This window comes from Choloepus didactylus, chromosome 14 (genome assembly GCF_015220235.1).
Source record: "Choloepus didactylus isolate mChoDid1 chromosome 14, mChoDid1.pri, whole genome shotgun sequence".
Taxonomy (NCBI): Eukaryota; Metazoa; Chordata; class Mammalia; order Pilosa; family Megalonychidae; genus Choloepus; species Choloepus didactylus.
Genome location: NC_051320.1, coordinates 27,158,389 through 27,182,207, shown reverse-complemented (window position 1 = coordinate 27,182,207; position 23,819 = coordinate 27,158,389). Strand labels below are relative to the sequence as shown.

The 23,819-nt window shown below is 36.3% G+C and overlaps 1 protein-coding gene across 5 annotated transcripts in view; it reads right to left on the bottom strand.

The window, feature by feature from the left end:
* Positions 1-3,755: 3,755 nt before the first annotated feature.
* Positions 3,756-23,819, bottom strand: part of XKR9 (XK related 9) — a 31,500-nt gene continuing 11,436 nt past the window's right edge. For 3 of the 5 annotated variants that reach the window (XM_037802349.1, XM_037802348.1, XM_037802350.1), the window contains 2 exons: positions 12,385-12,605; positions 3,758-5,349 (listed from right to left, as the gene is read on the bottom strand). In XM_037802349.1, coding sequence (XP_037658277.1) covers positions 4,721-5,349; positions 12,385-12,605 — 850 coding nt within the window. In that variant the 3' untranslated portion in view covers positions 3,758-4,720. Of the gene's footprint in view, positions 5,350-12,384; positions 12,606-13,217; positions 13,340-23,819 lie in introns of all 5 variants that reach the window. The other 2 variants (XM_037802351.1, XM_037802352.1) reach the window with 2 other exon arrangements.

The window sequence follows — 23,819 nt, the reverse complement described above, 5'->3', positions numbered from 1 at the left end:
ACAGCAGCCTGGACCTGTTGCAGAGCCTCATTTTGTTCTGGTCCCCACTCAAAACTAGAAGCTTTTCTGGTCACTCGGTAAATGGGCCAGAGTAGCACACCTAAATGAGGAATATGTTGTCTCCAAAATCCAAAGAGGCCAACTAAGCGTTCTACCTCTTTTTTGGTCATAGGAGGGGCCAGATCCAACAGCTTATCCTTCACCTTAGAAAGAATATCTTGACAGGCCCCACACCACTGGACACCTAGAAATCTTACTGAGGTGGAAGGCCCCTATACTTTTGTTGGATTTATCTCCCATCCTCTGCCAAGCAAATACCTTACAAACAAATCTAGAGTAGTTGCTACTTCTTGCTCACTAGGTCCAATCAACATGATATAATCAATCTAATGGACCAGTGTGATGTCTTGTGGGAGGGAGAAACTATCAAGATCCCTGCGGACAGTATTATGACATAGGGCTGGAGAGTTGATATAACCCTGAGGTAGCACAGTGAATGTAAACTGCTGGCCTTGCAAGCTGAATGCAAACTGTTTCTTGTGGTCTTTACCAACAGCAATTGAGAAAAAAGCATTTGCCAGATCAATAGCTGCATACCAGGTACCAGGGGATGTGTTGATTTGTTCAAGCAATGATACCACATCTGGAACAGCAGCTGCAATTGGTGTCACCACCTGGTTAAGCTCACGATAATCCACAGTCATCCTCCAAGACCCATCTGTTTTCTGCACAGGCCAAGTAGGAGAGTTGAATGGGGATGTGGGAATCACCACCCCTGCATCCTTCAAGTCCTTAAGAGTGGCATTAATCTCTGTAAACCCTCCAGGAATCCAGCATTGTTTCTGGTTCACTATTTTGTTGGGCAGGGCCAGTTCTAGTGGCTTCCACTTGGCCTTTCCCACCATAATAGCTCTCATTCCATGAGTCAGGGAACCAATGTGAGGATTCTGCCAGTTGCTGAGTATGTCTCTTACAATTATGCATTCTGGCATTGGGGAAATAACCACAGAATGGGTCCGGAGACCCAATGGACCCACTGTGAGATGGACCTGAGCTAAAACTCCATCGATCACCTGACCTCCATAAGCCCCAACTCTGACTGGTGGACCAGAGTGACAGTTTGGGTCTCCAGGAATTAATGTCACTTCCGAACCAGTGCTAATAATCCATGAAATATTGGATCATTTCCTTTTCCTCAATGCAGTTACCCTGGTAAAAGGCCGCAGGTCCCCCTGGGGAAGGCTAGGAGGAATAGTAACAGTATAAATTTTTGGCAGTGTAACAGGGTCCTTCCCCAAGGGTACCCGGCCTTCCCTTCATTCAAGGGGCTCTGGATCTGTAAATCATCTCAAGTCTGGGAATTGATTAAGGGGCCGTGACTCTCTGTTTTTGTAATCAAGGGAGACTTTTGTTCACATGACCTAGAATTCTTCTGCCTATATAGTTCAAACAAGAATTTAGTTGATTGCCCATCTATTTTACTACTTGGTACTCCATAATCCACTAGCCAATGCCATAAGTCTCTGTGAGTCATATTATTCTGATTGCTGCTTTGAGCCTGTTTTCCATTATGGTAGCCACACCCACCTTGGCTGTGGCGATCAACTGCAGCCACTTGGCTTCTGCCAACTCGGGACCTGATTATCTCCATTGTGTTTAAGGATTGCAGCTCAGTGACAGCAGTTCCTACAGTAATATCTGACCTACAGTAACATCTGACCTACAGAGAAGGGTGACCACAGAGCTCTTCAGGGATGATGGAGCTAGTCTCACAAATTTATTCCTTACAGTCCTGGTAAAAGGTGTATCCTCTGGACATTCCAGGGGTGTGTGAGCAGGTCTTCCATGATAAATCCAATCTAACATTCCAATCTCTCTAAGCCTTTGAATCCCCTCTTCTACATTGTACCAGGGCAGTTCTGGCATTTCAACCTCTGGTAATACCAGCCACCTGTTGATCCATGTTTCAGCCAACCACCCAAACTGTTAACACCCTTTCTAACTTCCCGAGCTACAACACTGAATGCAGAATCTCTGCTTAGTGCACCCGCATCAGTAAATTCAGCCTGATCCAACCTTATATTCCTTCCACCATTATCCCACACCCTTAATATCCATTCCAACACATATTCCCCTGGTTTCTGTCTGTATAAGTTGGAAAACTCATACCGTTCCTTTGGAGTATAGCGTACCTCTTCATGGGTCACACTTTGTACCTCACCCTTTGGGGCCTGTTGGGACTTCACCCTAGTCATAGGTCTTGAAGCAAAGACTGGTGGTGGGGGTGGGTCATGAAGAGTTAGAATTATCCCTCAAGCCATTTACCTCAGGACATTCTGTTGCATTTTCGTCTCTTAAAACAGGATTAATCTCTCGAGAGGAGGGCTGCTTCCTCAGGGGAAGTGATTATAGGATTAGCAGGCAGTGAAGGGTTAATCTCTTTAGGTGGGGGTTGGATGGCAGGCTCCTTAAGGCAGACTGGAGGTGGGGAAGCTGTTTCCTCAGGACAGCCCTCTGCAGGTAAATCTAATAATGACTCAGCAGAATCCAGGGTTCCAATGTCCTCACTGCCATTATTATCAATCCATATGTCCCCATCCCAAGTTTCCAGATCCCACTGTTTTCCAATCAATGCCTTTACTTTAACAGAAGACACCCTGAGAGGATGAGATTTTAGTTTACTTTGTAAATCTGCTACTCGCACAATGAGAGTCTGCGTCTGGTTTTCAGAAACTTCCAGTCTGCGGACACAGGAAATAAGATTTTCCTTCAGGGCACACATAGAAACCTTTACATCTGTCATACAGTGTTTAAGTTCTGAATTTGAAGCCTTTAGCTCATCCCTTTCTCTTACAACTTTATCCAAAGTATCTCAGAGCAGCCAGCCAACATCATTATACCTCTTAATTCTGAAAAACTCTGTGAAGGTGTCAAAAACACTGTCACCCAGAGCCTTGCTTCGTACTAGAGTATGATTAGGAGAATCAGACGGTGCTATTTTGTGTATCTCCTTTGCCAACTCATGCCATGGACTGTCAGTGCCCTCTTGATTATTGGGAATAGAGTCATTAGTGCCTCTGAATCTAATTAGAGTAGAAAACAAATTGTAAAAGCCCATTTTAAGATTGTTTCTCAAGAACCACTCCCGGTATCAAGTTGCATTAGCTAGCGTTCTCTAGGGAAACAGAATCAATGAGAGGTGTGTCTATCAAATTTGTAAAAGTGACTCACGCAACTGTGGGTATGCACGAGTTCAAATTCCGTAGAGCAGTCAGCAAACTGTCAACTCCAAGGAATATGTCCGATGAACTCCTCAGGAAACAAACCAGCAACTTCAACAAACTCAGGAAATGCTTCACTGGGCAGCCGAAGAAGAAGTGAAGGTTCTCCATCTGTCTCGCTTATAAGTCTTCAACTGATTAATTGTATTAAATCCAGCCAATTGCATTCTTTCATTGTGGAAGACACACCCTTTGGTGTGTCATCAGTCACAGCTGCAGTCAATTGACTGATGATTTAATAAACCAGCCTGTTGGTTTATTAACCAGCCACAAACGTCCTCGCAGCAATTGTTAGGCCAGTGTTTGCTTGACTAGACAGCTGGGTACTATCCCCTGGCCAAGTTGACACATGAACCTAACCATCACATCTATTCAGTTTTATATACTATGTATAAATTACATAAATATAACCACTTCTGTTATTGAATAAGTTAATGCTTGAAATTTACTTATTGTCTTCAAATAGCTTTAATAGTTCAAATATGTGGTATCCAATAAGTTCACCCTTCTTACCAAGAGCTGTACAGAAGTTTTATATTAAATTGTAACACTAAATGTGTAACTCTCAATTTCTTTATTGGTATTAGAGAGGCCATTATTTGAGGACTCATTAAGGGCTGATCCAAGGAAAAGAAAGTGTGAGGAGATAAAAAGGAAAAAGTCTGATGGAAAAAGTTTCATTATCTCTAGGAGCTTAATTCAAATGTCCTCCTACTGCTGCCCCCTAGGACCAATATTTACTTCTCACTAGAAGAAATTATGCATAAAGCTATTAAAATATGATTTTGTTACAACTATTTTTAACACAAAAATATTAATAATGTGAGGAATGTATTACTTCAGAAAAACTAGAAAATAAGTAAATAATGAAATTTTCAAACCTCTCAAAGACACACCTCTGTTTCATACAATACTTATTGAATTGGAGAGTTCAAGGAAAAGAGCATAACAGATGCTCAATAAGAATGTGTTTTTCTTCCTCTTTCCCTCCTTTCACTTTTCATGTACTCAACCTATCCCAACTCAAAATATATGCTCTGAATCTAAGACAATAGAGGAGAGAAAACTGAATCGTTTACTCTTCTCTCCCTTTGCAGTTCTCTACACAAATACATCAGTTTTAGCCTAACAGTGAGGGAAAAGCTGGAGAGCAGCTCGATTCCAGCCTTCTAATTACAGGGCCCAGACCAATTCTTCCAATTCACACTCAAGATGGCAACTCCACCAAGCAGGAGGCAAATATATGAGTACCAAAGATCTTCAAAACCGAATAGGAAGCTAATTTAAATAACAAAATAATTATTATAATCTGTCTTTCACATTCACAATTAATACACCAGAATTTATCTAAAAAAATAAGAGACGAAACATGTGCACACAAATTTTCCTTTACTAACCAATGAAACACAAAATAAGAAAACATCTCATAACGAAATAGCTTATTCCATTAGGAAATACCTTATTCTACAATCTCTCTGAACTGGTTTTCCATCAATTTCATCAGGTTTCTTGTCTTCCCTTCTATTTGGGTGAAAAATCCCATAATAAACAATAAGAAAAATAATTCCAAGAAAAAGAGGAAGAACTATGGTGATACTGATCAGAATAAAATAATCTGAATTGAAAACAGGGGGTGGGCAGACCCAGAACATAATCAAGATCCCCAATGTGGCCAGTACCCTAACAATATAATAACAAGACATTGGACATTTGGTATTTTGTCCCTTGATATTAAAAAATGTAAAGACAAGAATGAATCCAACAACAATCCTGTACAAGAATTCCATACTTATGGAAGCACAAAAGTGAGTCTGATTTTTAAAAGCCCATATTATACCTAAAAACCAAAGAAATAACAACAAAAATAAAGCAATCTTAACATTTAAGAGTAGTAGAAGTACACCACTCATCATCCAAGATGATAAGGTAAACAACTTGTAAAAAAAGTATGTCAATTTGGGACAGAGCCCACTGAGAAGGTTTTTATCAGGCAAGGATTTCCTCAAAGCTATTTGAAAATCAACAGTCGACCAAGAAATAGCACAGCAAGAGACCATGATGGCTGCATCTATAAAACAAAAATGAAAAAGATACATTGTTATAGGAATAATAATGACAATATTAAATGTACTATATAGCTTATATGTTTTACCTGCATAAAAATATACCCACAAACAGATGTTAGGTACTTTATATACTAACCTCATCTAATCCTCTGAAGTAGACGGTAACATTCCAATATTACATATGAGGGAACTGAGGCTTAGACAAGATATATTGGTTGAGCCAAGTCGTACTAGTGGTAGGACTGGGATTTGAACCTAAATCTGCACTTAACCACTACATTAGATTGCTTTATAATGATTTGGAATAAATTCATTAGACAAAGATTTATTGAGCAACTTGTGTAGTAGAAACTGCATGTTCTGGGAGTTAGACTACGGTTCTGGCCCTAACTTTTTCCAGTCATTTTGGACATATACCTAACTCACTAAGAGACAGCATCATAAAATATATAGAGAGAGATGCTAAACAGAAATTTTAACATAAGCATGAATTATCAACAAGCTCAGTTTCCCATATCTTGAGATGATGGACCAAATGAGCAAATATTTTCTAAAACTCAGATTTTCTATAGTTTTGGTATCTTTACCCCATTTTTTGCACCCAAACTAAAAGAACAATATGTTCATTACTATTTTGGAAAGTGAATCATTAGCACCACTGTCAACACTGTGGACTTTTTATAAAAGTGAAAGCAATTATTAGAGAATCAGAAAGAAATAATTTAGAGCAGAATACAGAGTGCTGGCCATTTCCACTGAACCTCACTGGAAGTCTGTATAATATGATAAAAATGCAGACTTAAGGTAGATTTATCTGTTGATGAGGATTATGAGGACGGGACCTTATAAATGCCTTTGACCACTTTTCTAGTAGGATTTCTTCTTTTCCTTTCTTCTTTAATATTTAAATTAAGGCATCACTTTCTCCTAAATTTCCCTGTGATGTCTTTTTTACAATTGGTTTTAATTTTTGCCAAGCTAAAACATATACACAGTTTCAAAAAGTCAAAAAGTACTACAAGAGCTTATAAGAAAAACAACAGTACCCTACTCTACCTCTCCTCACCCCTCAGTCACACAGCCCCAGAAGAAATCACATTCAACTCTTCTAGCTTTTCTTCTGACATTTACCCTCTTATTTCTAAATAAAACAAATACTCTGCTGTTTAGACATTATCTACCAATATCCCATTAAGGAAAAAGAAAATTTAGAAGACACCAACACACACTCTGCTTCTAGTTTCCTCTCCCTCCCTTCACTCAAAACAGTAACATCACAATTTTTAGTCAAATCAACAGTCAGTGTTTACCTTGTAACTATGTGAGTTCAGCAGTCTTTTTTACTGCACAGCCAAGTACTATTCTGAATTACATTTCCTTTCTTATACAGCTTTTAATTTTTCCTAGAGATAACCATTTCCTTACTTGCTTAGTTTTTCATGACTCTATAACTATTTCTTAATAAATTCTTCAAAATAGTTATAAAACTTACAAAACACCACTGGAAATCATATACATCTATTAGTTCCTTTGCTGGTATGTTGTTGTGTTTTTTTTGGGGGGTGGGGGTGTGGGTTTTATTTGGTTTAGTTTGTATTGGGGGCAGGAGGTATTATCGTCCTGCTCTAAGCTGGTTGCTCTCACGGCTTGTTTCCTGTCTTCCTGGAACTTCCTTTCACTTCTCTTCTGCGTTGACTTCCCGTTTCCTGGTTGTCATATCTTCCTTCTTTATTCTCATGTTCTAATCAAGCATTCTCTAGTAGCTTCCTGAGAAAAGTTGCAGAGAAGCTAAATTTTTTGAGACCATGTATGTCTCAAAGTATCTTTATTTTACCCTCATACTTGATACACAGTTTTGCTAGAAATAGAATTCAAAGTTAAAAAATGCTTTCCATTGAAACTTTGAAGTCCTTCAAAGTGCTATGGTTAAGAATTCCAATGTCATTCAACTACTCTATCCTCTGTGAGTGATCTTTTTTTCCCCTCTCAAATTTTCAAGAATCTTACCTTTATCTTTGATTTTCTCAAATATAATGATGAAACATGGTGTGAGCCATGTTTCTTCACCCTTTCAACCTAATAACCCATGTCCATTAGCAATAAGCTTTACTTTTATTCTTTGGTGGTTTCCCTAGAAATCACAACATGCATATTAAATGTTTTGAAGTTTAAAGCTAATCAACATTTTCCCCCAGAGATGAATTTATCATGAAGGCAGTGACGCTTTAATTTCAGGGACCTTCATTTGCCCAGGCTCCTTCCAAGGCCTGGCAAGACCCTTTTAACAATGCGTTCACCTGGTCCTACGTATTTGTAAAATTTTTCAAAATAAGAATATTTTAATTACAGTTGATTAAATTTCCTGCCTCTTTTTTTGCCTACTTGCCTCTATCACATATTTCCTTGATGTATTAAAGTGGCTATGGGCCTTGTGGGGATCTACCTAAGAGAAAATTCAACTGAGAATACATTTAGTTTAGGTTTAAAAGGATACATTTACGAAGTTTCTTTGGATAATGAAGATTAGTAAGTGGCAGAGCTAGGATTCTCAGGCAGTATGCCTGCCTTTCATGCTTCACTACATTCCCTTTTACATAATGACGCCATTAACAGGTCTTTTATTCCTTAACTTAGGGCATGATGGTCTATACTCAGCCAGCTGGTACTATTGGTTTGATACAATTTTTCATTTCTCACTTACCTACCTGCTTCCAATATACTTTTTTCTGATCGTAATTGCTTCCCTACATGTACACTACACTCTTTTCAAACAGGATTCCTTATCTTTGACAAACCATGCCTTTGTTTATGAATTTCCCTCAATCTGAAATGACCTTGCCCAGTCACATCCATACAGATTACTAATTTCTTTCTAATTTAACACTAAATGCTGACTCCAGTAAAAAAAAAAAAAAAAAAAGAAAAAAAAGAAAACTCCCAATATGCACTAAATGAGACACTGACAACTAGTTATTATGTTGTCAATTCAAACAGTACTTAAAATTAGTATTTTATTTTAAAAAAAAATCCTGAAATACCTTGAAATCTCATAACAGGTATTGTAGAAATCAGTTGAGGTTTTCCCAAATTTGACAACAATCCAAAAAATGCACATGATATTACCAGTAATAAGATGAGAAGTTAAAAAAAACTGTTCTAAATTAAAAATAATAAAAATCAAATTTCAATCAAGATTGAAGGAAAGATTGAGTTGTCTATTTTTTCCATAGAAAAATAGATTATAAAATTGTTGTCAAATCAGGAGCCAGAGAGTATGAAGCCAAAATTTTAAGAAAATAATATTAAAATAATAAAAAAACTACTTTTCTGCCATTTGTGAAATTTCTAGTATTTGACAGCTTTCTTATATCTATAAATTGCTAAGATTTATTATTTAAAATATTTACTTTCTTACCCAATTTTGTTTCATATTATTACATTATTTTTCTTCCATAGGGTCTTTCTAAATGCATCAGTATTCAATCCAAAAAGAGCTTGATTTAATTCCTCTGCTTTACCTTTCTCTTGTACTAGACAAAGAATTTAAAAGACATTAACTCCATTTATCCCCCACCTAACATGCTATTGTTGTCCTGTATTTTCATTCTATGTTCACTTAGAATGAACACATATTTACTACTTTCTTTGCTCTTTATTCCTTCTTGCACCTCAGAATACTTTAGCTCTGTCTGAAGTAGATTCTTTGGAATTTTCTTTAGTTACGATATGTCATGGTGTGGATTTCTTTCTGCTTAGCTTGCTTCTGAAATGATGGGCTTCTTGAATCTGTAGGTGGATACCTTACGCGGTTCTGACATTTTTAGCCATTAACTTTTCAAATATTGCCTCTGCCTGATTCTTTCTCTCCTCTCCTTCAGAGACTCTGCTGAGATGCATATTAGACCTTCTCATCATATCTTTCATGTCTCTTACATCTCTTTTATGTTTTCCACCTCTTTTTCTCTTGAAGCTGCAATCTGGATAATTTCTCCTGAATTCAATTGTGTCTAATCTGCCAAATTTTTTATTTCGATTCTTGAATTTTTTCATTACCCTAAATTCTATTTGTTTCTTTTTCAAATACAAAGTCATTTTACAGATTCTTGTTCCATGGTTTCAAGTTCATCATTTATTTCTTTAGGCACTGATATTCTGCTTCTGGTAATTTCTAAGATCTAAAGTCTCAACGAGTTTTTTCCTCTTTGTTTCTGCTGGTTCCTACTCATGATGCCTTGTTTCCTTTGGTATTACAAACTACTGTAAACCATTCATTTTCCTTGGAAAACAACTGGGAAAATTATTTGAGGCCTACGAGAAGGTGAATTCCTCCAGGGAGGATTTATACCTGCTTACACCTAGGGGCACTATCAGTCTGGGACGACTTTAAACTATATTCACAACTTGCTTTTGTTACTTTGTTTGGGGGTTGGTTTGGTTTTGGTTTTTGTTTTTTCTTGTTTTTTTTTTGGGGGGGGGCGGTTTGGAGTAGCCAAAAGATATGAATTTTGTTTGCAAATCTTATGGTCACAACTTCTCAGGGACATTTTTTCCTGCTCTACCTGGCATCAAGGCAACACTGTTCTCATCTCCTGCCAAGTGGAGAGTGAGATAGATAACTTTCACTCTGCCCCAGAGAAAAGTGTCCTTTAGAGTCCCATCTTTATGGGATTAGGATTTACTATCAGACATCCCTCTTTATAAAGACCCTGAGATTTGTCTTCTGTCCTCCACAATACCAACAAACTGAAGCTCCTGTTTACAAGGTTCAGTAAAAGTTCTCAGGGTATAAATGCCTTCAGAGTTGTATGTAACCATTCTGAGTCCCCATTTTCATTCATATTTTGACCTGTTTTATCTTGTCAGATCTTTGATGCTTTGGAGAAGACTTTTCAAAATATTTTATTCAATATTTTTAGATATTTTCAGTGGGAGGTTTGATTCAAATAATTTAGCCTTTCAGTGGAAGGTTGATTCAAATAACCTGTTTTCTATCTGCATTCCATCTTCTAAATTTCTGTTGATTTTTCAATCTGTTATTCTACTATGCATTCTCCTTGCCCTTGTAGGTTTATATTGTTTTTACTCCTTTTCTCTACTTTTTAGTGTGATTTCAGAAAGAAGCAGAAATAAAAGAATATGTTGCTTTCTGAAGGGCTTCTACATAAACCTGATTTATTTTTTTAACATTTTGAGCTACTTTTTTCCTGATTGTCAAAACATTACATGATCATTGTAGAATATTTGGAAATTCAGGAAAACATAAAGAAGATGAAAATATTCATTCATAATCCTACCACCCAGAATCAACTACAGTTAACATTTTTGGCATATTTTCTTCCAGGTATTTTTCCAATAAAATAATTTCTTTGTGACCTTAAAATTAAGCTGACAGAAAATTTTACAAACTCCTTTTTACCTAAACTTTAACTTTCCTGTATCATTAAAAGTTCTGTAGTATAGAAAATTTTACCAACTCCTTTTTACCTAAATTTTATTTTATAATTATATTCCTGTATTATTAAAAGTTCTGTAGTATTGTGGCAAATGTTCCATACATTTGTGATTGGTGGGGTGGTGTATGGGAATCCAGTATTTTGTGCATGACTGTTCTGTAAACCCACAACTTCTCTAATAAAGGAAGAAAAAAAAAAAAGTTCTGTAGTGACTACATGTTTCTTCCTAACACTCTACAGTAATTTACCAACTCTTCTATTGTTATACAATTCAATTGTTTCTAATTTTCTGATATTTTTAACTAACTTGCCTGCCTCAACTTCTTACTCTAAGTAGAACTATAAGGATGAGGACAGAATCATAACATAAAGATAGCTCTTAGTGGATCCCTATGATGCCTGATAGCTGGTCCAAATGCTACGTGAGACTCAGAATCATTAGCACCTCTATTATAATACAGGCTATAAGTTCTAGATGTTTAACTTCTAACTTCAGGAACTATATAAATTATTTGCATCATGAGGAAAAAGAGGTCTTACACACAATGAGTTCATCTCTGTGTGTTACTAACAATCAGGGTAAAGGCAAAAAAATATTAGAAGGGGCTATGCCCTAGAGGTTTATGGGAAATTGCGAGCAGGGAGACTGTTTCAGGGGATAAGCTGATCTCACTGGTAAGTCAGCACAGTGGGAACTCTAGGGAAGATGACAATCTGTACCCCAAAAAAGGAATCCAAGTCTGCTTGGAACCCTAATCAATAATGAAAACTGGGATTATTATTTAGCAAAGAAATACTGTTTTTCTTACATCTCAAATTAAATACCTATTAAAAGATTTTTTAACAATAATGGAAAATACTAAACTGTCCTAAAGAATGAACAATTTATCCTAATAAGGAAATCTTCTATAAACAAGAAAATACATTGGCCAACGAGAATACTTTCATTAGTCAGGTTGCATTTATACTTTCACCCAGAGATTCCAGTCCTGGGAATTTACCCTACAGATATGCCTCACATGTAAAATGATGTATGTATAAGATTATTCTTTGCAGCATTTTTTGCAATAATGCAATATTAGAAACAACCTAATAAACATAAATAGGAGTCCTGTTAAATAAATTATGGTACAATCATTATTTATAATGCTATACAAAAATAATAAAAATGAATGAAGGAACTCTTTATGTACTGATATGGGTAGATCTCCAAGATCAACTGTTAAGTGAAAAATGCAAAGACAGTGTTTACATTATGATACTACTTGCTTAAAAGAAAAAAAGAGAAAGAAGAATATATTCTTTAAAAAAAAAATCTCTGAAAGAATCAACAAAGAACTGACAACAATAGTTTCCTTTTTGGGCAGATGAAGAAAGAGGTGGGAAGGAAGGGGTGGGAGACTATACATCTTTTTATATTTTTTATATTTGAACCATGTACTTCCTTTTTCAAAAGTGTATAGTTTTTAAAAGGAAAGCAATTTTTAAAAATCCTAAAAGCTGCTGTGAAGTTATGTAGGTGACATAAGATCTCAATGGCATATATCTAATACAGAGTGTTAAGAAGAGAAAAGAAAGACTTACACTGACTGAAACTTGTTGGACCATGCTCCATGAGGGTATACAGCTGAAGAAGAAGTTGTGGGCAGCCTTCCAGGTAGATCTCAAATAGCCTGAGCATGCTCAAGTCAGTCACTCTATCTATAACTTCTTTATTTGGATCAATTTGTTCTTCCAGGAAATTATCAGTTTTGCTGCTGTATTTGAAAGCCATGTAGTAACCATTTTTTAAGACGAAAGAATACCTGCAAAGTAAACATGAACATTTATCTTCAGTAATGTATTCTTTGTAACATGTTGGGGAATGGAATTATGTCCCCCACAAAAGGCATGTCCATGTCCCAACCCCTGGTCCCATTTGTAAATGGGACCTTTGAAGACATCATTAGTTAAGGTATGCCCAAAATGAATGAGAGTGGACCTTATCCCAATATGGCTGAAGTCCTTATAAACAAACGAAATTAGACATGGAAAGAAAATGGGAAAAGCAAGAAGCAGAAAGTCAACTGACCCCAGAAGAAAAAGGAGAAGATGCTGCATGTGCATTGCCATCTGACAGTAAAACCAAGAAACCCCCAAGATTGCCAGCAGGCAGAAGATACAGAATCCAGGAGGACACAAGCCCTCTAGCCTCCGGATCCATAAGCCAATAAATTCCTGTTGTTAAGCCAACCCATTGTATGGAACTTTTTTAGCATCTAGAAAACTAAAATATGCATGGTAATACACATGATTTGAAAAAAGCAGCATGTATTTAAGTAGAATTTTTCCACAAACTTTCTCAACTACAGATTAATCTCAATTTTGTGAGTATCTCATGGTGGTTTTATTGAGATTCAGACTCCATAAACTTTTACCGCATGTTCCGCTGTGCCAACTCTGCACTAGGCCTGTTATGCATATATGATCTGATTTCATTTTCACAACAATTCTGTGAGACGAGTAGAAATGATTTCCATTTCACATATGGACAAACTACCTATGAAAGAATAGAGTGATTCACTGAAAATTATACAGAGAGTACAGGAGAGACCTAGGGTCCAAACCCAGATCTTATGATTCCTAGTTTTAATGCTACTTTCTGAAAGGCAAGCTGCAACTTTCAATTCATACAATTTCTCTACACACAACACACGTATGTGCTTTTATGATAATGTCAAAGCTGAAGACGAGATTGAATCCCCTTTCAATTTAACCAAGTATCAATAACTCAGCACATATAAGGTGTTAGGCTTTTGACTATCACCATCCCAAAAAAAGCATATAAAAATCTCAAAGACTCTTCAAACATCCCTGCTCAGGTTCTTTTGAAAGAATTTTAAAACGAACATGAGCTACCATAAAGCAAGTAAAATTAACTTAAGTGATTTAGAAGAAATCTTAGTATAGCCAGGATTCTAGTCCAAAGCCTATCAAAACTTTTCATCTACACCTCATTTTCCTCATATATAAAATAAGGGTAATAAGTATATCCTGTTTCAACCTGCTCCTTCTGACAATGTTTCCAATATCAGCAAATAATACTATCTATTCCCATGTTTCTCAGACAAAAACTTGGGAGTGATTTCTAACCCTTCAGCAAGTTCTCTTGGCTCTAACTTCAAATATATCCAGAATCTAAACACTTCTTACCACCTCTACTGTTACTATCCTAGTTGAAGCTGTCAACATCTCTGGCCTGGATAATTTCAACAGCCTCATAATTGGTCTCTCTGATTCTACTCACTCTTGCTTCCCATACAAACTATTCTCTGCACAGCATCCAGACAGACCTTCTACATTTAATTTAGTTGTCATTTCTGTGCTCAAAAAGTTCCAATGATTTCCCATCAAACTTAAAATAAAACCCAAAGTCCTTACATACCTTACAAGGCCCTCCAAGATCTGCCTCCACACCCACTATCACCACTACCTTTCCAAACTAATTTCTCCCACACTTCAGGGTGGCATGCAAGCCACACTGGCCTCCTTGCTGTTTTTCCCAACTTAAAGGACTCTGCTCTTTCCTCTGCTTGGAACTCTCCTTAGCTAGAGATATTTTTAAAGTTTGCTCCTTTGCTCCATTCTGGTCTCATACAGAATTTGCTAAACCCCAGCATCTAAGGTAGTACTCCCCATCATATTCTATCCCTTTACTCTATTTTATTTTTCTTCATATCATTCACTGCCACCTTACATGTAATTATTTGTGTTTATTATCTTTACCTGCTCATAAGAATGCAATCTACATGAAAGCAGGGACTTCGTTCTGTTCATTGCTATATCCTAAGCAACTAGAATAGTGCCTGGCACATAGTGGGTACTCAAAAAATATTTACTGAATGAATGAATTAATGAATAAAAGCTTATGACAATTTTGCTGTAAAGACAGCAGATACAAAAGGACTTTAGAAAGTTGAAAGTAAAACAGAAACATAAGATATTCCTGGTGTAAACAAGATGAATACATAAATATATATAGATATGTAAAGATTCCTTGCTTGGCAAATAGGTTATTTTTTTTACCATCATAGTTTTGGAATAACATGGTTTATTATATTCAATGTGGGCTAGATACCAGGCTAGGAAAGAATGTCTACAAATATGATGAAAGCACGGTCCCTAGCCTCAGTGACCTTATAACCTAAGAGAGGGTCAAGCCTCTAAAGTGCTAGTTGTAATAAAAGTCAGAAGAAACAGCTGTTCAACAAAAATGTAAAAATGTGTTGTGAAAGCCAAAAAAATTTTCATTAAAAAATTAATGAAATAATTAATACTGCCAAGGATTTATATGTGAGATCTCTGCAGAAATTGTGTTTTAGTCTTTCCTGGTTATCTGGCATAGTAGTAAGTTCCTGTTCTTAAAGTGGCTTATAAACCAATAAGAAGAAACCACTTATAGTTTGTTTATTTTCTTGGGGTAGGGTAGGAACATGTTAGAAGCAATGCAGTTATTTTAGGTTATTCGTTTTTTCTTATTTCCTTGTTTTGGTTTTGTTTGAAATGTTTTTTTTAATTGTTTTTTAAATTTTTTATAAAGGTAAAAAAAAGAAGAAATCAATAATGGAAAATCTTGAAAAAAAATCACAAATATTTACAGATACAAACTTAATGCATAATTAATATAAATAGCATAGACTAAGAATGGTAGCAAAGCACAGTGGTTAAGAGTATGGAGCCCAATAAAACCAGAATGCCTGAGTTCAAATCCTGGCTCCACCACTTCCTATTTTAAACTCTCTGTGCCTCAATTTCCTCATCTGAAAATTCGGAATAATCATCACCTCATTAGGTAGATGTGAGGATGAAATGAGTTAACATACTTAAAATGCTTCAACCAATGCCTTGGTACACATTAAGTGTTATATAAATGTCTGTTAAACAAAAACAAAACAGATAAAGCTAAGTATAGATGTGCACATTCACATTTCCAATGACTTTAGGGAGGAAGATTTTCCAATTCTGTAGCAATTAATGGCAAATCTATACAAAGTTCTACTTATCTGAGGGTAATCTCATGGAAAAGTAGATGATATACCTTTTTTTTATCAGTAGGACACAGTATCAGTTTAGGGTCAAATGATGAAGAAGCAAAAGAAAAAGAAACAGAAGGAACTTTCTTAGCATATTTTACATACAACATATTCTTTTATTGAAATTAAAAAAACTTCACTGGCTTTCATTAACAGTGGAGTAGTTTATATCAGACTAACCCTCCATGATAACAATGATAAATTGTGGACAAGATATAAAAGAAAAATGAAGGCACAGAAGAGTCACCAAAAGTAGGCAAAAACTTGAGGGTATTTAATCTTTGAAAGAAGGGAACCGCACTGCCTGAGATCTACATTTATCTGGCTTTTCCTCTAAAGGCACCCCACAATCCCAATGGATTAAAGAGGATAAAGCTCAAACAGAAAGTCATAATCTCTTTGGCCCAAAGAGTCAGAGGGCTAAGTTGAGTCTGCCAGAATGGCCAGAAATTAAGGGGGAAATCCAAGTTAAGAGGGAGCCACATAATAGAGAACCACAAAATCTGGATATACACTTCTCAAATCCTGGGCTGACCCCCGTACAGGAACTACAAGGAACTGAGAAAACAGCTGGAAGGCTGATAAAACTAAGTAGAGATTTCAGCAGCCGCCCACTACAGGGAAGGGTTTAGAGTTTGAGTTCTGCCAAAGTAGAGGGGCTTAGTAAATACCTCAGGCTTTCCATGGAAACCATGATAGGGTCACACCTTAGGAATATCTCAGGATATCTCAGCATATCTCAGGACTGAGGTATTTTCCCTAGAACCAAACAAAACCAAAACAGCCCTTCCTAAAAAGCCAAAACCAAGCCTCTGTAAGACATCAAGGTAATTCACCAGTAATTTGTCTGCTTTCTTTTCAGAGGAAGATAACAGAAACCAGTCTCTATAAGGTATCAATTACAATGTCTCTATACAATTAAAAACTTACTTGACATGGAAATAAACAGGAAACTGTGACCCATAATAAAGAGAAAAATCAGTAAAAATATACCACAGATGACTCAGCTATTGAAATTAGCAAACAAAGACTTTAAAATAACTATGATAAATATGTTAAAGACTCTACAGTGAAAAAAAAGTTGAAATAATTCATGAAAAATTAGAAATTTCAGGAGAGATATGAAAATAGGAATAAAGAACCAAATGGAAATCTCATAACTTAAAAATGGAATACATGAAATAAAAAAATTAATTAGATGGGATTATCAATAAATTGGACACAAGAGAAGTAAAGATCAGCAAACTTGAAGATAGGTCAATAGAAAACATCCTAACTAAAGAACAGAGAGAAAAAAATTTTAAAAAAATGAACAGAACCTCAATAACATAGGTGTAATTGGATTCCCAGAAGAAAAGATAAAGAATGGGGCAGAAAAAAAAAAAAAAATACTTGAACTTCAGGACAAAAATATTTTCCAGATTTGATCAAAATCAGCAACACACAGATCCAGCAAGCTCAATGAACCCAAGCAGAAAAAATACAAACAAAACTATGTTTAGGTTGATCATACTCAAACTGCTGAAAATCAAAGTTAAAGATAAAATTTTTTAAAAAGATATATTACATACAGGGAAACAATAAGAATGTTGACTAACTTCTCATAAGCAACAACAAAAACCAGAAGACAACGGTATCAATAATTAAATTACCTGTACGATTAAACACCCCAATTAAAAAGTAGATATTGTCACACTGGATTTTTTTTAATGTAGGATGTAACTTTATGTGATTTGAAAGGCACTCTCTTTAAACAAAACAACACAGATGGTTTGAAAGGAAATCACAAAAAATGTTAATATGGCTGTATTAACATCCCAGACAAAATGTCAAATCAAGAAATATCACCAGAGAAGATAATGATATGAGTCAATTTATCATGAATACATAGCATTCCTAAAAATATATGTACCTAATAATGGTGCTTCAATATACATGAAGCAAAAACTGTCAAATATAAAGGGATGAAAAGACAAGATCACAATCATTGTTGAGGATTTTAACACCTCTCTCTCAGAAATTGAATGGACAAGTCAACCAAAAAAATAGATGAAAAAGGAAAAGAATCAGAAAAGATGTAGAAGATATGAAAACATCATCAACCTAACTGACCTAATTTACATTTGTAGAACACTAAACCCAACAACTGCAAATTACAAATTCTTTTCAAATGCACATGGACTATTCACCAAGTTAGACTATATGCTGAGCCAGAAAACAAATCTTCATACATTTTTAAAAGACTGTACTCATTAAAAGTATACTCACTAACCACGATGAAATTAAATGAGAATTCAATAACAATAAGACATCTAGAAAATCCCCAAATATTTGGAGATTGAGATAAAGGCTCAGATCCTGAAGTTTCATAAATATTGAACCCTAGGAAATCTGAATACTACTACATGACCTCTCTCTAAGGAGTTTAAAACAGAAAAATAAGTCACAAGGAGGGTTCAAATATTTAATGCTCACTTAAGAAACTATATTAAAAAGGGCTTAGGGATCTGAGGAAGGAGGGAGATATCTGCCATTGTAAACTCTTTTATACAATTTGAACTTTTTTCCCCATGTATTTAAAAGGAGAAAAAATAACTTCTATATTTTAAATAATTAAAATACCTATCACATAACCATCAAAAGAAAAGTTTCCTTTGGCAAAGAGGGAGTTTGCATCACAAATCATAAAATGGAAATGCAAAAGAAAGTGGACACATCCCACTGCACAGAGCCCTGAGCAGGCACACCTAACAGCAACAGGCACATACAACCAACAAATAATTCATACTGATATTCTTAGTCTTTCATCTCCCAACACAAACTCACTTCATCTATTCCTTAGGACCTTTCATGTTTCTTTGGAAAATGAATCCATAATTTCTCAAGTTTTCAATACTTAGACTGGATGAAACCTTGGGCAATTTGGTCCATTTTTATGTACTTGTTTTATTTTTTATTATTTATCACTATTTGCCTCAGAATTCTGCCACTTCCTGGACTAAGTATATAGAAAGAGAAAGAAAAAGACAGAAAGAAGTGCCTTTGTTTATCTAGCTCACATCTTTCACTAACAGCCAACCTAATCCAATTTTTTCCTTTTCTTCTTTAATATTCAAAATATTCATATAATTCAAAAATCAGAAAACTCAAAAAGTTATACAATGAAAAGTCTACATCACTCCTAAAACCCAACTACTCAGTTTTTACCCTCCTTTATGACTACAAGAATTCACTGTTATTAATTTCTTATATACCCTTTTAAAATTTCTTTATGCATACACAAGCAAAAATGGATATACAACAGGCGGGGCAAGATGGCGGAGTGGTGAGGAGCAGAATTTCGTCTCTCCCCTAGAGCAGCTGGCAATTACCCAAGAACTATATGAAACAGTGTTTTCGGGGTCTCCAGTAACCAGTCACACATTGGATGCAAGTTTGGAATTGGAGGAAAAGCTGAGATCGCAGCGAACATTGTAAGTTCCCCGGACCAGGGGTCTGGCCCCCCTCCCCACCCAGACCTCACAGGCTATCTTGCTGCCAGCTCCCTGAAAGGGGGGAAAAAAAAAAAAACAAAAAACAGCAATCTGCTGAGGGCAAGAAGGGAGGCTCAACCCAGCCTCAACTGCAGAATTAATTAACAAATTAATTAACTAATTTTGGGAGCTGGGGTGCTAAAGAAGGGTTGGGCTCCAAGAAGTGGGGGCACGTAAAAGGGGGTATCCATTCCCAGACTCCAAAAAAGCCATTTTTTTTCCTCTACATTTTGTCCCTTCTGGCTTCTCACTGATCCCTTATCTTTTTGCATTTCAATAGCCCCCTGCAGGGGTAGAACTGAAGCTGTTGGAGAGTAATTATCAGACAACAGCCCAAAGCATATCTTTAAATGCTCTGTTCTGACACTAACAAAACTTCCAGGCTGGGGAAAGACTTTTAAAAGAGACTTTTCTTTTTTCTTTTTTCTTTTTCTTGTTTTTCTTTTCTATTTTTTTTTTTTAATCTAAAAGTAATATACGTGGTTATTTTCTATCGGAAAGCCCAGGTTGAGGGACTAGGCTGGGCTTGGGGGGAGACAGAGTACCCACAGTGTCTTTGAGTTCCGTATTCACTACTGAAGGCCTCCACCCCCATCTTTAATTGGCAACTCAGGCTGACCAAGGAATCTACCTGGAGAGGCCCCAAAGAGGAGAGAGGAGAAGGGAATAGTGCCCCTGAGAGACAACTGGAGTTCTGAGGATTGGGAGAGTGGAGGGAGGTCCAGCTCAACTGGCAGTCCTCCTTCTGGGAATTCAGACCCCAGGGGCTGGAATTCAGATTCTGACTTCAGTCAGCCACGCCCCTGATAGGATCAGAGTCACCAGAAGAACTAAAGTCTCCATACCTCCTTACACTGGTGGGGGAGCTGCAGGCTGGCAAGCGCCACCTGCTGGACAGGAGAGGAAAAGCACCAATTCTAAAGGCCTCACAGGAGGGTCTCATTCTCAGGAAAACTCCATACCCTCCCACTGAGACCTGGGCCCCACTAGACTGGGAAAATCTGACTAGGGGCGACCATATCTGAGGAGACCCACTCACAAAAAGGTTACATAAAGGCAGAGCAAGAAACAGAAAAAACAAGAGGTGAAAAATTCTGATCAACTAAATAGAACCTAAGTTAGAGGTCTAGAATAAGTTGAACTGAATAACAGAGGCCAGAGAACAAAGCCAACCAACAAGAAAACCACTAGGTAAAAGATAGAAAACAAGCTCCAAAATAAACTAATCAAGAAAATCAGATGCCTACACAACTTAAGATAACAAGCCATACCAGGAAACACGAAAACATGGACCAGCCAAAGGAACAAACTAATAGCTCAGCTGAGACACAGGAGTGGAGGCAACTAATGCTAAATAAATTCGATGAAATGAAGGAAGATATAGCAAAAGAACAAGGATATAAAGAAGACACTGGATGACCATAAAGAAGAATTCATAAACTTAAAAAACAAATGGCAGAACTCATGGAAATGAAGGCCACAATGGAGGAGATGAAAAACACAACGGAGGGACATAGCAGTAGATTTTAACAGGCAGAAGAAAGGATCAGTGAACTGGAAGACAGGTCATTCGAATTCATACACACAAAAGAACAGATGGTGAAAAAAATGGAAAAATATGAGCAAGGTCTTAGGGAGCTGAGTGACAACATGAAACGCACAAATATACATGTTATGGGTATCCCAGAAGGAGAAGAGAGGGGAAAGGGGGCAGAAAGAGTAATAGAAGACATATTCACTGAAAATTTCCCAACTCTTATAAAAGACAGAAAATTAGAGATTCAAGAAGTACAACGTACCCCAAATAGAATAGATCCCAATAGACCTACTCCAAGACACTTACTGGTCAGATTGTCCAATGTCAAAAACAAAGAGAGGATTCTGAAAGCAGCAAGAGAAAAGCGATCCATCACATACAAGGGAAGGTTGATAAGACTATGTACAGATTTCTCTGCAAGAACCATGGAGGCAAGAAGACAGTGGCATGATATACTTAAGATACTGAAACAGAAAAACTGCCAACCAAGAATTCTATATCCAGCAAAACTTTCCGTCAAAAATGAGGGAGATTAAAACATTTTCAGACAAACAGACACTGAGAGAGTTTGTGAATAAGAGACCGGCACTACAAGAAATACTAGAGGGAGTGCTGATAGGAAAAGACAGGAGAGAGAGAGTTGGAGAAGAGTGCAGAAATGAAGATTATCAGGAAAGGTAAAAGGAGAGGAAAAAATAAGATATGACATAAAAATTCCAAAAAACAAAATGGTAGTAGAAAGTACTGCCCTTACAGTAATAACACTAAACGTAAATGGATTAAACTCCCCAATAAAAAGACACAGACTGGCAGAATGGATTAAAAAACAGGACCCATCTATATGCTGTCTACAAGAAACTCACTTTAGACACAAGGACAAACATAGACTGAAAGTGAAAGGTTGGAAAAAGATATTTCATGCAAACAACAACCAGAAAAAAGTGGGAGTAGCTATATTAATATCAGACAAGTTAGACTTCAAAAGCGAAACAATTAAGAGAGACAAAGAAGGACACTATATATTAATAAAAGGGTCAATTCATCAAGAAAATATAACAATCATAAATATTTATGCACCAAGCTAGAATGCCCCAAAATTCATGAGGCAAACACTGTGATTACTGAAAGGAGAAATAGATACCTCTACAATAATAGTTGGAGACTTCAATACACCACTCTCATCAATGGACAGAACATCTAGACAGAGGATCACTAAAGAAACAGAGATGTTGAATTGTATGATAAATGAACTAGACTTGACAGACATTTATAGACCACTACATCCAACAACAGCAGGATACACTTTTTTCTCAAGTGCTCATGGAACATTGTCTAGGATAGACCACATGTTGGGTCACAAAGCAAGTCTCAACAAATTTAAAAATACTGATACAAAACACTTTCTCAGACCACAAAGGAATGAAGTTGGAAATAAATAAAAGGCAGAAGGTCATAAAATTAACAAACATATAGAGGCTAAACAACACCCTCTTAGAAAACCAGTGGGCAAAGGAAGAAATTACAAGAAAAATTAGTAAATACCTCGAGGCAAATGACAAAGAAAACACAACTTATCAAAACTTATGGGATGCAGCAAAGGCGGTGCTGAGAGGGAAATTTATTGCCCTAAATGCCTATATTAAAAGAGAAGAGAGAGCAAAAATTGAAGAGTTAACTGCTCACCTGGAGGAATTAGAGAAAGAACAGCAAACTAACCCCAAAGCAAGCAGAAGGGAAGAAATAACAAATATTAGAGCAGAAATAAATGCAATTGAGAACAGGAAAACAATAGAGAGAATCAACAAAACCAGAAGTTGGTTCTTTGAGAAAATCAATAAAATCGATGGACCACTGGCTAGGCTAACAAAAAAAAATGGATATACATATTCCTATTCACTCCTCCTTTTTTACACAGACTGTGGCATACCATACCTGCTGTCTGCACCTTGCCTTTCATTTAGCAATACATCTTGGAGATCTTTCCATTTCAAAACATAACACAGTTTCTCATTCTTTGTTATAACTGTACAGTATTCATTGCATATATGTACCATATAGTCTAGCAATAGACAATGAGATGGTTTCCAATAGTTTGCTATTACAAGCAATGCTACAATTTTTTAAATTGTGCATCTATGTCATTTTACATTTCACCAGAAAAATAATTTAGTCTAAAGGAATATGCATATGTCATATGGTCAAACATAGCCTCCACAGGGATAGTATCAATTCATACTCCCATCAACAAATTATGAGAGTATGTTGTCCCATGCCTTACCAAAAAAGTATGCTATTACTTGGGTTTTTGTGAAAAATAATATCTCAGCGTACTTTCAATTGGCATTTGTATTATGAATGAGGCTGAGCCCCTTTCATACATTTCAGAGCCATTAGTATTTCCTTCACTATGAACCATCTATAATTGTTTGCCCATTTTTCAACTGGATGGATAGTATTTTTATTTTGATTTTTAGACACTCCTTAAATATTTTCAAACAGTTAAATATTATTAATGTTGATTTCTTTTGGTTTTGCTTTTGTTTTTTGTCATCAAAACATTTTTATAGCTCCTGGATTTTGAGTCACAGTTGGAAAGGCCTTCCCATTCCAAGACAATAAAGGAATTCCCCCATGTTTTCTTCTAGTAGTTTTATATGTTTTACATTAAAATATTTGATTCATCTGGAATTTATCCAGGTGTGAGATGTGAGCCTAACTACTACATTGTACCTAGACAAAAGCTGATAACATCAATCTTAAATTATCCCAAATCTAATGTTAACCAAAACCTTTACATTCTAATGCTGCATATAAGATACTGGCCTTATCCTGGTTATTCCTTCCTATTATTTCTATTCAATTTCTACAATCTGTGGT